Below are 16,671 nucleotides of genomic sequence, written 5' to 3'. Positions count from 1 at the left end.
AAACTACAAAAGTACAAAAACAATTCTAAAAGAAGACTGACAACAGGGGAGGGAATGAAAAAAGTGTGAGTGATTGTTGACGCAGCTAATAAGAAAAGTAAGGAAAGATTACAATAACAAGCGTGTTTTTGTGAATAACCGATGAATCATTCACAAAATCATAAACGTGCATTAAGGAAGCAAACGGGCCCAAATGTGATTCACGTTCAATCCGCTGCGACTCCCAGCGCACACTTCCTGCCAAGCGCTCACGCCAAATAGCCTACGTTCATCTCGTGCGGCGCGTCACCGGCCCTGCGCTTCGTGATACATTTCAACCTGTTTGACTTCAGGATCTTCTGGTTCTCGCACCCACTGGCGCTCATTTCTCGCCGGGGCGGCTGAAGGGTGAGACCGAGATGGGCGAGGCGTTGGATCAACAACAGCGATTCACACGGGGCACGGAGGGCCTGTGCGAGCATGTGTGGCCCCTGAAGGAGCCTGCGTTTGTTTTGTTTACCTAAAGACGGACCGTTTGAGCGGGGAAGGTTAAACTCTCGGCGTCCTGTTCTTCATAGCTCATTAGAGCCGGCTAGCAGACGGAAGGCAGGGGCGGAGGGGGTGTGTGTGTGTGTGTGTGTGTGTAAGTCTATCCAGCACATGGGTCCCAGAAGGGGGAGCTGCAGCAGGAAATGGTGGATAAGTGGTGACCCGGGTTTGCTTTTGAAACTGATCGTCAGGAGCACAGCTGCTAGCTCGACTCCGTGGTCAGGTTAACCACGCTTAGACAAAGAGAAGAAAAACAAGAGAAAAGGGAAATAACAGCCCCTCCGTCATCAAACGTGTCGCGCCGGGCTCCTCCTCTACACGCTCACAGCTGGGCTCTTTAAAGGCAGAGCTTGCCCACAAATTAAAATCACGTGATTATTTACTCACTCTCAGATCTGGGTTCTCTTTTTTTCCCCTTTGTGAATCACTAAAGGAGATATTAAGCAGAATGTCAAAGCTGCTCTTTTCTATACAACAAAAGCTGCGTGAGGCGAAACCGGTAAACTAAAGCACTTTGCTAGCAGGTGAATTAACTAATGCATCTGACACATAGAATTAATCCAGTATGTGAATAGTTAATCTTAACTCTTAAGTTAAATCTCTAGTCAGACTGTGTTAGTCACATCATGAATACGTTCTCACTGCGACAACACATGAAAACAGACATGAATAATCTCAAACTAAGAATATATATATTACATTTGTGACCCTGCACCACAAAAGCAGTCGTAGCACAGGTATTTTTGTAGCAATAGGGTCAAAATTATGAATTTTTCTTTTATGCCAAAAATCTATTAAGATATTTTGTCAATTTCCTACTGTAAATATATTCAAACTTAATTTGTGATTAGTTATATGCATTGCTAAGAACTTCATTTGAACAACTTTCAAGGTGATTTTCTTAATATTTAGATTTTTTTCGCTGGAAGATTTTTTTGAAATAAGTCTTTTTATGCTCACCAAGGCTGCAGTTGTTTGATCAAAATACTGTAAAATCAGTAATATTATTACCATTTAATATAACTGTCTTCTATTTGACTATATTTTAAGGTGGAATTTATTTCTGTGATGCAAAGCTGAATTTTCAGCATCATTACTGCAGTCTTCAGTGTCACATGATCCTTCAGAAATCATTCTGATATGCTGATTTGCTGCTCAAGAAACATTTCTGATATAGAATATTTTTCTGGAAACCATGATTTTTTTAGTCTTTGATAAATAGAAAGTTAAAAAGAACAGCATTAAAATGACTGAAAACTACAAAGTACATAAACAACAGTAAAAGAACACTGACAACAGGGGAGTGAATGAAAAAGTGTGAGAGATTGTTGATGCAGCTAATAAGAAAAGTAAGGAAAGATTACAATAACAAACATTTTTGTCAGTTAAAAATAGATCAAAATTGACTAAAAAGAATGGATTTGGCTAATTTACACCGACATTCAAAAGTCTAAGACTTTTTTAATGCTCACCAAGGCTACAGTTATTTGATCAAAATACAGTAAAATCAGTAATATTATAACTATTTAATATAACTGTCTTCTATTTGAATATATTTTAAGATGAAATTTATTTCTGCGATGCAAAGCTGAATTTTCAGCATCATTACTGCAGTCTTCAGTGTCACATGATCCTTCAGAAAAACATTCTTATTATTATCAGCGTTGAAAACATTTAATATTTTTACGGAAGCCATGAATAAAAAGTAAAAAAAGAGCACTTATTTGAAATAGAAATCATTATGAATGTCTTTACTGTCACATTTGATCAATTTAATGCATCCTGGCTGAATAAAATATCATTTAAACATCACCGTAAAGAATATTTTCATCAAAAAAACAAAACCTATGACTAGAAAAAAAAAAGAATGATCTGCTTAAACTTTAAGAAAGTTTAAAAGTTCTTAGCAATGCATAATACTAATCAAAAATTCAGTTTTGATATATCTACAAATATCTTCATGGAACATGATCTTAATGTCCTAATGATTTTTGTCATAAAAGGAAAATCTATCATTTTGATTCATACAATGTATTTTTGTCTATTGCTACAAATATACCCATGCTACTTAAGACTGGTTTTGTGGTCCAGGGTCACATTTAAATAGCCTATGAGCATGTGCAAAATAGAAGCAGCAGAATTTAGACTGTTTTTGGGTTTTTTTATGGCGCTTTTCGTCATTTTCAGAGCCTGAGGATGAGTAAATGATAACAAAACTTGATAACATTACATGATGGAGCAGAGCGATTCTTAGGCTTGATTTTCGCAATGTTGAATGTTTACATCCCTCTATGGAATCTACATGTCAAAGCCTGCAGCACTTTACCAATCTAGAGGTCTTTGAGCAACCCAAAACACACAAAATGGTTGCTTTACCATACCAAGAGCAGCACAAGCACTCAAAGTGCTCTTGGTCCTCTTGAAAGACACACAAAGACATTAGCAGAGAGCGGCGCACCAATCAAGCAGCGAGCGCCAATCTAAAGCTCCTTATGAGCAATAGTTAGCTATTAATGAGCTTAAAGGTCTCATTCATCACCGCGCCGTTTCCAGGTCTCAACTGCGGCCTAGATAATGAAGACCGATCGGGCCCTCGTCGAAAAAAGAAGAGGGTTCGGCACAAACAACCCGCTCGGCGTCCCTCGCAAGTCAACATATGGAGCGCGAGAGGTCGCGAGATCCGACGGCCCGTTCCCCTGCGACGCTCACCTGGTTTGTGCGTCAATGCGCTTCGGGGTTTCTGTCTGAATCCAGATCCATTGCCAGTGTCTCGCTGTAGCCTGGATTAGGGACAGGACAGGCAATCTGGCTTTTGAGGTAATTCCCTACATTCGGGTCCAACGCGGCGAGCGCGGGAATACTAGAGAGCCTTTTTATAGGGCCCGGTGCCGTATGGACCTGCGGTGAGCCCTGATGTCTCCTGCAAGCGCAGGCCAGGAGAACGGGGCCAGGCGTAGAGGCGTGTAATGGAAAACAAACAGAGCAGAGAGAGTCCTCGGTATCCCTGCCCCCACAAACTCGACTCCTCGCCCCCCTCTTCCTCACCCTCGGTGAAGGTTAATGGTGCTGGAGGAATACAGATCAGCGCAAGATGGATGAAGAGGTGCTGAAAAACTCTCCCGCAGGTCTGGAGTCTAGAGATTAACTAAATATTAACTAACAAAAAAACCCATACAGCTGCGGCCCTAAAAGCAATTAAAGACGCTCGCTCCTCCATCAAACGCCTCCCTATGAAACAAACCAAAGAATGAGCTAATAATATTTAGACTTCCCATGCTCCTTGCCCAAGTGCATGTTGAAGGTTAGTACAGAAAAGCTCTTAAAGGGGAAGTGCGCTTCCGTGCCGTGTTCGGAATAGCGTAAGACTCTTACTGTTTTTGCAGGATATGCTTTTTATGCTCATCAAGGCTGCATTTAATTGATCAAAAATACAGTAAAAAATCTGAAATATTATTACAATTTAAAATAACTGTATTTTATTTGAATATATTTTAAAATTAAATGTATTCCTGTGATGCAATGCTGAATTATCAGCATTGTTACTCCAGTCTTTCAGTCTGTCTAATATGCTGATTTGCTGTTCAAGAAATACATGCCATTTAATATATAATTGATCAAAAGTGACAGTGAAGACATTTATAACATTTTAAAAGATTTATTTCAAATAAATGCTATTTTTAACTTTTTTAACTAAAGAATCCTGAAAAAATGCACAAAAATATTAAGCAGCAGAAACGGAGCATAAGAGAATGTTTTAAAAATTTAATTTATTTGATCAAAAATACAGTAAAACTTCTGAAATATTATTACAATTTAAAATAACTGTTATAATATATTGTAAAATGTAATTTACTCCTGTGATGCAGAAGCTGAATTTTCAGCATCATTACTCCAGTCTTCAGTGTCACATGATCCTTCAGAAATCATTCTAATATTTTTTCCATTTAATACATTTGTGAAAACTGTGGTTATACTACCATTGAAAAGTCTGAACACTGATTAAATTAATCAAAAGTGACAGTAAAGTTTTTAAAAGATTTATATTTTTATAAATGTATGATATTTTGAACTTTTTTTAATCAAAGAATCCTGAAAAAATGCACAAAAATATTAATCAGCAAAAACTGAGCATAAGAGAATTCTTTTCTAAACACAAACATATTGTTTGATCAAAATACAGTAAAATCAGTCATTTAATTACAACTTAAAATAATCGTCTTCTATTTGAATATATTTTAAAATATAATTTACTCCTCTGATCAAAGCTGAATTTTCAGCATCATTACTTCAGTCTTCAGTGTCAAATGATCCTTTAGAAATTATTCTAATATGCCAATTTGCTGCTTAAGAAACTCTCATAATAACCAGTGTTGAAAATATTTAATATTTTTGTTGAAACCATGTTTGTTTTACTCCTTAATGAATATAAAGTTAACAAAGAACAGCATTTATTTGAAATAGAAATCATTATAAATGTCTTTACTATCACTTTTGCTCAATTTCAAAATCTTACTGACTCCAAACATGTAAACATCAGCATAAAGGATATTTTCATTAAAATAACAAAACTATGACTAGAACAAAAAAACAAACAACTAATGATAAATATGAGCTTGTGCAAAATACGAAAGAAAAATACTGAATAATAGCTAAATAACATTTTTCAAGAGAAGAATTAGATGTCACATGCTGAATTACAATATGGTTAATGTTAGTTAATGCAACAGCCAACATGAAATAAAATGAACAGCATTTATTAATCTAGGTTAATGTTAATATTTACATACTTGATATGATTTCAAGCTGTGTAAATGAAAAGTGATGCATTATAAACAATCGTGAATTAACAATAATACCATAACTAATACAATAATTGAAACTGAAAACAATTCAAATCATTTATTTTTAGATCATGACACCCAATTCAACTATTTAGTTTTCATATATTAATAAGTAAATAAATAAAGTGGGGCTGCAAAACAATGAATCACGATTGATACACACACACATACATGTATATATTAAGGGAAAATATGTTAGAGAGAGATTATATACAAGTAAAAATATTAATGCTGCCAAGCAATTAATCGCGATTAATCGCATCCTAAATAAAAGTTTTGTTTCCATATTATGTGTGTCTGTACTGTGTATATTATGTATAAATAAAAAAAAATACACAAACATACAGTATTTATTTAGAAAATATTTACATGTATTTACATGTATATTTTAATATTCATATATTTATGTTATATATTATATATATATATATTTAATATATAAACTATATTTTTCTTAAAAATAAACATGCATATGTGTGGGAGTGTGTGTGTGTGTGTGTGTGTGTGTGTATATATACAGATACACACACACACACACACACACACACAATAAATATACATAGTACATATACATGTAATTAAATAACTTTTTTCTCGATGCGATTAATCATGATTAATCGTTTGACAGCACTATTATACATAATAAATATACATAGTACACACACTTACAGGATGTAAACAAACTTTTATTTTAAATGCGATTAATCGTGAATAACTGTTTTGCAGCCCAAAATAAACATTTTTGATATCCAATGCATTAACATATTGCATGAACCATATTGTGTTGCCAAGTGTCAACTAAACACGCAATAAGCTGAGGTCATGTGACAGGTGTGTCATACTACTATCAGAAATGTTTTTATTACATAATGCATCTACAGTACACAGCAAGCACTAGGTTTTCCATTTTAAACAGTCTCAACTTCAAGACAAAAGCCTGAAAAACACTAAAAACCATCAAAAATATTTTTTCTCACTCTCAGGTCTTAAAGCCACAAGCTTAGTTAGAGATTCAAAGCCTCTCAAAGACAACCAAAGCATAACCTTCTGAAATAGCTGACCGCGGCCTTGGGTTCACGTTCTTGAACTCTTCTACTTCAGCTCAATACGACTCCAGAATCACTGCCGCATGAATAAAAATTGATTCTGGATACAAATAGCATTGAATTCCATTTGCATTTAAAACGATGCTGATAAACACCCGATGAATGTGCTAAAAACACGTCAACAGCTTCTTTCAATACATTAAACGCATCGCTTATTGCCATGCGTTTGAATGATCAGCCATTATCTTCAGCTGAACGTATTGATTCAGACAATGAAGGGAAACAATGACAGAGAGACACAGCGAATGAGGGCGAGGTGTCTTCATTCAGGCCTGAACGCAATCCAAAATAATCTCACGCTGTCTACGAACACCTACGGTTTCAGTGTGTGCACAGACGAGGGCTTTAGAGCTGCACGTCAGCACAGGAAACTGGAGAGAACGCACTATAACCTTTATGATTACTAATAACTCATAGATTTAAAAGGTATTCGCCAGGCAGACAAACTTAATATGACAACACCATATGCACAGATGGAGAGCATATGTATTTGAAACTGAAGAGCGAAGGATGCGACACTTGATGCAAACCACCATAAAGAAACTATTTTAAAATTTAAAACTATTGCGGATTAGTTCGTTTTTCTTGCTTGCACTTCATTATTGTTTTCATGTAGCGAATGTAGGATTTATCCATGTCAAATGTATAAAAATATATTCCTTGGTTTCAAGTGATTCAATACTTTAATGTAATTAATAATATCATTTTTTGTGATTATTCAAATGTGATACATTGATAATGTTTGTTTTTAAAATAATAAAAATTTAAATTAAATCTATTAAAATTACTTTTGATACCCAAAGCATTACCAAATGTTAACATATGATACTAATACACATAAATAAATACTGTTTATTGCTGATTGCATATGTATCTTAAACAATATTACAATACAGTTCATATTAGTTAAATGTAATATTTACATGAAATAAAAAAAAAGGAATCATTAATTTAGGTTTGTTATTTTTTCATGAATAGAATAAAATTTACATTTATTTATTTAAAAGCATTTATAAATCTAGGTTTGTTATTATATTATAATTAATTCAAATTTATTTGTATAGCGCTTTTGACAACAAATCATTTTTTTCATCTTCAAAAATTAATTAAATAAATGTATTTAAATTATATATATATATATATAGAATACATATATTTTTAAATAAATAAAAAAGATTAAAATTTAAAATGTAATATCACAATACGGTTAATATTAGCTAAATGTGATATTTACATGAAAAAAAGCATTTGTTATCTAGGTTTCTTATTTTTTCCATTCACAATTTTTATAATATTTCAAGCTATATAAATTAATATTAACATATTATTAACCAAAAATGAATTAACAATGCAAAATACCTCAAATAAATATTAAAAATAAAAATAATTCAATTTTAGTTAATGCAACTGAATGCATTAAATAACAGTAACTCATTAAATTAAAAATATAATTTTTTTTTTTTGACATTGTAAATGTTAGTTAATGCAATGACATTATTAAACAAATTATTTAATTCATTATTAATCATTATTAAACAAAATAAATAGCATTTATTAATCTAGGTATATGTAAATTATTTCGATTTTAATTTTTTTTTTTCACGTTGAATGAATTAACATTAAGGCTTAAAAAAACGCAAAATACCATAAATAAGCATTAATTGAAAAAAAAAAAAAAATTATTTATTACTAGTTCTTCATTATTGCCTGGAACTGAAGAACAAGAAACACTAAGAAACTTCTGAAATTTTAAACAGAACTTGATTTCAACTAGCATTAAAAATAGAGAAAAAATGCAAACGTTTGCTATGTTGCAACGCATCTCTTTTCCTTTCCCAAACCCATTTCAAAATCATCAGTTGGAAGCATGTTTGGCTGTTGGTGAGATCTAAGATAGCCACGTTATTCATTTAAAGAGGGCCCAGGGCCTTGTGACCAAACTCCACCCGTCCAGGGCACTGGATGCTGCTCAAGTATGTGGATGTTGGGAAGCGGCACACATTCCAGTCAATCACGGTCTGAAACGCATACACGCAAGTGGCCACTGAGTAACATCTTTACTTTACGCCACAAAATCATACAGGGAAAAAGAAGAAGGGTGGCTATTAAATAATGATATAAGGGCAGCCCGTCGTTGCTCCGTGATCCTGTGGAGAGGAAGCTCTCCGAAGTCAAACTCCTTGATCCTCTCCAGATACTTGACCGCGATGCAGCTCTCAGATTGAAGTGCGCGCAGATATTACCATACCGAGAAACACTACCATCCTCCAGAACAAGGTCAAACGCTACAGAAAATCACTGCTGACTGCTTACTGGATGCACTTCATTTATCTCACAAAGGAGTTTGAGACACAGCTTCAATGTTTTACTACGTATTGGCACTATGTTCACCTTATAAAACTAAAATAAACAGTAAGTTGATTTTTCATTGATTTGTTTTAGGCATTTTGATGCCGATTAAATTAAAGCACTGCAAATTAATGAAACACTTCTGATTCTTACATTGACAAATCATAGAAATCAAATCAAAAGCTTAGTGATGTTGATCAGAATTTTCATTGTGAAATTTAATTTTTAAATTTTGATGCCTAATAAATAAAATAAAGCACCACAAATTCAAAAACACTGCTTATTTTTATTTAAAGAAAAAAACCCTGAAGAAATCCGAATAGAAGCTCAATGTGAATTATATTTTTTAAGTCAATTAAAATAAAGCACTGCAAATAAAAAAAACTTTTACAATTTTTATTTATTTTTAATTCATACAAATCAAATCAGAAGCTCGTTTATTGATTGATCAAAAATTATATTTTCATTGTGAATTTTAACATTTTTTATGTCTATTAAAATAAAATAAAGCACTACAAATGATAAAAAAGATTTATATTTTATGAAAATCATACAAATCAAATCAGAAGCTTATTTATATTGATCATAATTATATTTTTCATTGTGAATTTTAATTGTAACATTTTGATGTCTATTTAAATCATACAAATCAATATAGAAGCTCATTTATATTGATCATAATTATATTTTCATTGTGAATTTTAATTTTAACATTTTGATGCCTATTAAAATAAAACAAAGCACTGCAAATTCATAAAACACTTTTATTTTTTTAAAATCATACAAATCAAATCAGAAGCTCATTTATATTGATCATAATTATATGTTTATTGCATTTTTTTTTAATTTTGATGCCTATTAAAATATTTATGAAAAACATATTCATAAAACACTTCTGATTTTTATTTAAAAAAATTAAATCACACAAATCAAATCAGCTCACTGATATTGATCATAATTATGTTTTCTTTGTGAATTTTAATTTTAACACCTATTAAACACTGCATATTTATAAAACATCTCATTCTTGTGCTGACAAATCATATGAATACAATCAAAAGCTCACTGATATTGTTCATAATTGTGAACAAAATAAAAAAATAAAGCACCTCTGAGTTTTATTTTACAAAAATCATACAGCTCATCATACAAATCAGAAGCTCAATTATATCGATCCTAATTATATTTTCATTGCGATTTTTACATTTTAACATTTCGATGCCTGTTTAAACAAACAAGACACTTTTAATTCTTATAACAAACCATAGAAATCAAATCAGCATTATGGTGGATTCTAACTTACAAGCTTGCCAGAAAAAAATATCACTAATTTAGCCGGTTTATAAAGCAAAACTAAACTGCCTATCATTCTCTGTGGCAAAGTGAGAACATTAAAACACAAAGCATCGATTACACACCTAATGCATCTTTTTTGCACTATAAAAGCTTCCCATCTTCATTGTACAAGTGAAAAGACAGAAAGAAATATGAAGATGCCCACTAGATGCTCCACTTTAATCTGACCAACATCACTTAAATGCACATCACATCATTACACATTACAACCTCTGATCTCATATGAACAAACTTCTCTAGAGAATGAATGCACAGGAAGCACAGGAGCTTGCACAATGCCAGAATCTTCCATCTTTGCTTTGACAAACACAAAGAATCAAATCTGTCATGCATTTAAAGTTTAGACTAGCATCCGAACTAGGATGACCAGGTTAGTTTTGACAACTGCAGGTTCCGAGTTTTGATGAAATGGAGCGCTTTGGAATGTAACATTCAGGCTAAACTTCACAATGAAGTCAAAACGCAGTCTGTTACGATGTGATATTTCGCATCGTAGCTCTCCAAATCTCCCAAACAGACTGAATTCCACAAGAATGAATCGCTGGGCTTTCATTTGACTGGTAATGCTGGTAATAAAGCTCTGGTGGCCTTGCTTAAACAACCCTTTTAACTGAAACACGTGACGTGCGTGAAGAGAACTACAGTCTAATATTATAGCAGACCCTGCAGCAGAGAGCAGAGAGCAGAGCTTACGCCCTCCACCACAAACTACATCAAAGGGCATTGTGGGTGGAGCGCTAACTTTCAATACATGGTGCAAATCTGTAGGCTTACTGTCAATCTGACTTCTCAAAGCTGCTGTGGAAAATGTAGCGTCTACGGCCAGACATTATGATCGGATTTAATGCTGATCTAAAATAATAGAAACAAAAAACCTCACAAAATGAAGCATTTCTGACATATTAGCTTACTATTTGTGACCCTGGACCACAAAACCACTCATAAGTAGCACAGATATATTTGTAGCAACAGCCAAAAATACGCTGTATGGGTCAAAATGATCAATTTTTCTTTTAGGCCAAAAATCATTAGGATGTTAAGTAAAGATCATGTTCCATAAAGATATTCTGTAAATTTCCTACTGTAAATATATTAAAACTTCATTTTTGATTAGTAATACGCACTGCTAAGAACTTCATTTGGACAACTTTAAATGCAATTTTTTTTGCACCCTTGTATTTCCATATAGTTACATCTCGGCCAAATATGGTCCTATCAGAACAAACCGTGCATCAAAGAAAAGCTTAATTATTCAAAAGCTTTTAGTTGATGTGTAAATCTCAATTTAAAAAAGAAAATCACTCTCATTACTGGTTTTGTGGTCCAGGGTCACATTTATGAAATGATGCATTCCATTTCTTAAATGGAACTAAAACACAACTTATTATTTATAATAGACTTTTCAAATTATGCATTTCAAATAGTTAAGCATCTTAGAAATAAACTTTTTTTGCATTTTTAATCTGATTTTGAGTAAAAAAAACATAGTTTTGTTAAAGATGTTGACAATTGATATTACTGATATTACTTTAGGTTCAGATGAATATAAAGGCAACCACATTGCATTTTGGGACACATATTTAACAAACTCTTCAAATTAACGTATGATTACAAATAGTGCATTGTTTATAAATGAACTGTTATTTTGCATTTTTAATCCAATTTTGAGTAAAAATTGGACTTCATTTTACAATGTATGGTTCAAAATTATCACTTTTTCTTTTATACCCAAAATCATTAGCATTGATTAGTTATATGCATTGCTAAGAACTTCATTTGGACAACTTTAAAGGCGATTTTCCCAATATTTCAATTTTTTTGCACCCTCAGATTCCAGATTTTCAAATAGTTGTATCTCGGCCAAATATTGTCCTATCCTAACAAACCATACAGCAATGGAAAGCTTATTTATTCATATAAATCCTAATTCCAAAAACAGTTTTTTGTGTTCCAGGGTCACATATTACTTTAGGTTCAACTGAATATCAAGTTGACCACATTGTATTGTGAGCATTCTATGCATAAACATAAACATACATACTTCAACAGTTTTTATTTCAATTTCTTCTATACTTTACAAAATGATTTTTAGAATTATTCAGGTAAATTATTCAGAAATAAAAATAATTCAAAAATCAGAAAAATTAAGGCCTAAAATCTTCCTCCAAAACATCTCAAATGTGTGTTAGGAAGGTGGAAAAAGCATCAGCGCTTCTACAGACACGTCACGCATCTCATAAAGCATCATACAGCAATTACACAGACACACTGACCTCGAATCTACCAAAACAGAGGCTCTGATGCCTTTAAACGCTCAGCAGCGCTCTCTTCCACATGGTATTTCTGACGGGCCCCAAAAGCAACAGCCTCATGCAAGATTTAAGTTGTACATCTTAAATTTTGCACTTCTGTGTATGAATGGCAGAAATGTTAACGCAGGCATAAGGCTTTTCTTTCCACTGGCTCAGTGAGCTGGAACACACATTAGAGCATGTGCAGTGCTCCTATTTTTCATTTTTCATACACACTTACACACGCTTTCTGGGTTAATAAGGCTGATGGAAATGTGCGTCTCCTCTAAAGCGAGATCAATAAACAAATCAGTTTATTCTGTCCCGTTATATCATTAGGCCACTATGACACCGTCTTCTTCATCTGATCAATACACCTCTGGGACTCGCATATGCTTCTGCCATTAACATCTACAATACTAGAATTTCAAAAAAACCGACAGTATTTCCGAGAACACGCTGCAAAAGTTGAGCTATAATAATGGAAAATGACATCACTGGGCCGCATTGAGATTTAACTGTCAAGTTATTACGGCAACTGAAAGTACTGACATATAGCATGTAGACCTATGATCTTTGGCTCGGCGCGCCTCAGTATTGTTATTACACATCAAACGGCGCACCACCGACATGCATCACGTGGCATTTGTGGTTAATTCCGATTGATCTTTGACAGCTGAGCATATTGGCAAACATATCGCAAGCAAAAGGCAGATTATAAGCTAATAGGATCACCGATCAGCAGCCTAATAAAGTCATAACAGATGGAAACACAACACACGGCTGGAAAGAAGGGGGTTGAACTTGAACCCGGTGACCTTTTGTGCACGCCGTGATCAATACGACGCAAGCCACGGTGACAGAAGCATAAACACTGGTAATAAATATATAACTTCTAGTGGGTTTGCAACTGCAGCCCAGAGCTACAACGCCTGGCTTTCACAACAATAGTCCCGCAGTGTGCTTCGACCAAATGGTTCACAAAACGCACACACTTTCCCCCCAAGATCAGTTCTGCATGTACGATCCACACATCCTGTAACGCGATAAACATTCCCTGCGCGCGCTAAAAGAGGAGGGCTGCTCGGATGCCCTTGGTATGTAAATATAGAGTATCGTGGCCAACCGCCAGCCGAGGGACGCCACGGCCATATTTATGAGAAATATATCGCTTTATTGCATCCCCTCCCCCTGCATGTGACAGAAAGGAAAACAAATTCCTGTCCTGAATTCGGTCTCAGCTCGTTCGTCACGGTGAGCTCTACCTATCGGGGCTAATCCGGGTCTGCTGGAAGCAACCCCCCCGGCCCTGCCTGCGTCGCAAGATTGCATCTTTTATTTATCGCCGCTTGGCTTTATTTTTGCAGAGCATTCCATGCTGGGATGCAATCAGCCAAGAAACCCTCCCCATGCGCACAGGCTTGTCATTTCCCATCGCCGGAGCTCGGAATGAGGCGCACACAAAGGGGAAAAAGCGGAATCAAAAGCAGAGAGCTCCACGTAGCCTGTTGGAAAAAGGGCAAGAGCCCTTGATCTTCCAAGACAGCCAGTCCGTTCAAGAGGCTCCAGGCAGGGAAGACACACATGTGCCAGTGTGTGTGCTTTCCTGTGAGCACAAACCCATTTTGGCTGAAGGGTGAGGGCAGAGAGCCCAGCTGAGGCACCTCTTCTCTACGTGGAGGAGGGTGGGGGGGAGACGGCCGTGCAGAAAATTACACTCGCTGATTGCATTACAATTCGAATTAAGCGAAGGCACTAACGTGATTAAAATCTTGAATTGTTTCCAAAGGGCGGAGAGCCGTGGAATCAACTGCGGGGACTTTAAAAACAAAGGTGGATAAAGTTGCAACAACAAAGCGGGTGAATCACTACATGCCAGAGCTGAATATTTATCGCGTTCGCAGCTACTTTGACAATTTCGAGGCGCACGCTGACGTCACGAGGGTCAGCCGGAACGTATGCATATTATTAGGGGGGCATTTAAAAAGAAATCGAGGCGCTGCGTCTTTAAATCGCCATTCCTCCCACCCCTTTCCCAAATCTTTTCCATTTAACAAGCAGTGAAAGAAAATAAAAAGCCGCTTTTGTTTCCCGTCCTTTCGGAGGGTGACAGAAAGCTGAAAAGACACAAACGAACATGAAAATGGGAACAAAGTGCCAATTTCAATGGGGATGCCTGACGGCTATTTGATATGCGCACCCACTAAATACAAAACCAGAGTCTTGTTTGCAATAACAACAAATATTTCGGGTATATTCCAGCTATTTCAGTTGACATGACAGCTCTACATCCAGCAGTTGGTCGACTTACTACGCCAATAACCCCCCCTCACGCTTTCACTTCAGAAAAATAAACAGAGCAGACAAGCTTCGGAAGATTTGACATTTCAGCCACTTCACGACAAAATACACGATTGATATGTCGCTACATCGACTTTAGTTGAGGTACAAAACAAGTCCGAGGCGATAGAATGGCGAAAAAAGTCGAGAAAATGTGCTTTAAACGCTGAATGGATCGAGCGACATCGAGCTCCACTTCCGCGCTGTTTATCTCGCCCAGATACAAAAGCGCTACGATGTATTCAGAACGTTTCCCAGAACGCTCGGAATGTATCGATAAGCTGGAGCGCTCGGTGTCTAAGTGCAAAACGAAACGACATCACCGGCACCCTGTCGGGAGATTTAAAGCCGTTGTATTCCTCCCTTTGTTCGGCGTAAATTCAATAGTCCCTTTCATTTGACCCGTGTTCCTCTTTTAAACGACGTGACGTTCGAATGTTTTCTCTCGACCGTGTCTGCGCGACGCTGACTGGAATCGATAGATTTAAATATTTTCCAAGCCTCGGGTTCACATCCACACTCACCGACTTGCAATACGTTGTCCACACAGCCGCTCTCCAGCAATGCGATGCCGCGTCGGAACGGTAACCGCGTCTCGTCTACGTTCTCCCCGCTAGACGCGCTCTCCTCTCCGCCCGTGTTGAACGAGGAATACATGCAGATCTCCCGTTCGCTCCTCGGGAAAGACCAGTAGACGATCCGCCGCTGTACGGGCTCCGGGATGCGCTCGAAACGCTCCTCCACCCGTTGGAACGGCCACTTCTCCGCTACTTTCCGCGCTGCAATGTCCAGGAGCGATTCGGGGCTCTGGGTTTTGCTGGATCCCCCTTGGCCAGAGCCCGAACCGCCGCATACTGTTCCACCGGCTCGTTGCCCCTGTCTACATGTCGTACTATACCCGGGTCGGCAGCAGAGCCGTTTAGCTGGGGGCTGCTGAACGCGCTCCGCCATGATCGCACTGCTTTAACGGCAAGGGCGGAAGTCGCCGTACTATATAAACGGGATAAGGAAAGGAAAAGGTTGCGACGCGCATCGATTGTTCGCCGTGTAAGGACAGCCGGGACTTATTTGGTCAAAAGGGCGGAGCCTCGGAGCCTTTGTGTAGACAAAATAAGAAAGGGGCGGAGCCTGCGCGTCTGCAGCCGTGCTAAAAAAGGAATGGAAGGCGGAATTCTCGCACGTCGGCGAATCCTTGCTGGAGTCATAATGAGTGTCATAAGTTCACAACAGGAAGAGGCATGAGAGCTTGGAAACGCTCGTGCTTTTGTCGCCGACCACACATTAATGAAGGAAACATATAGAAACCGTAGGTATTAGAGGAAATTCAAAACGCAGGCATGTAAATAAGGACAGAGGATGGGTGGAGCCTCGAGCCTGCATCCCACACAAGCTGTCAAAATATACAATCCAATTATACTACGTGTAAAAATAGTGCACAGCGTGCATGCTATTATAAAGACATGTTAATTATTAGTACTTTTAAAAAATTACTTTTTTGGTTATATATTTATTATTATTTACAAATATCTATCTATCTATACACACACACACACACACATACATACGTACATATCATTTAAATTATTTAATTTATTTATCTTTGTGTGTGTTTATATTTAACACATATTTGTAATAAATAAAAAATAATAATAATAAAAATTATTCAAAAAAATTGTAATTGTAATATATAAATATCAAAATATATATTTAGTTTTATTTAATTTAAATTAATTTATTTATCTTTTTTTGCTAATGTTTTGTTGAACATCAAAACTAAAGTAGTAGTCTTTTTTAATAAATACATTTCATTTGTATTTATTTTATTTTATTTGTTGTTATATTAAAAACATGGTTGCTGTT

The 16,671-nt window shown here is 35.9% G+C and overlaps 1 protein-coding gene across 1 annotated transcript in view; it reads right to left on the bottom strand.

Moving 5' to 3' along the window:
* The window catches only part of zswim6 (zinc finger, SWIM-type containing 6), a 109,774-nt gene extending 94,001 nt beyond the window's left edge, over window positions 1-15,773 (bottom strand). Inside the window, exon 1 of the mRNA XM_073829766.1 lies at window positions 15,336-15,773. Coding sequence (XP_073685867.1) covers window positions 15,336-15,762 — 427 coding nt within the window. The 5' untranslated portion in view covers window positions 15,763-15,773. The remainder of the gene's footprint in view (window positions 1-15,335) is intronic.
* Between the last annotated feature and the right edge of the window lie 898 nt (window positions 15,774-16,671).

Source organism: Garra rufa, chromosome 23, assembly GCF_049309525.1.
Source record: "Garra rufa chromosome 23, GarRuf1.0, whole genome shotgun sequence".
Taxonomy (NCBI): Eukaryota; Metazoa; Chordata; class Actinopteri; order Cypriniformes; family Cyprinidae; genus Garra; species Garra rufa.
The sequence above is the reverse complement of the archived record's forward strand: the minus strand, read 5'-3'. Positions and strand labels throughout refer to the sequence as shown.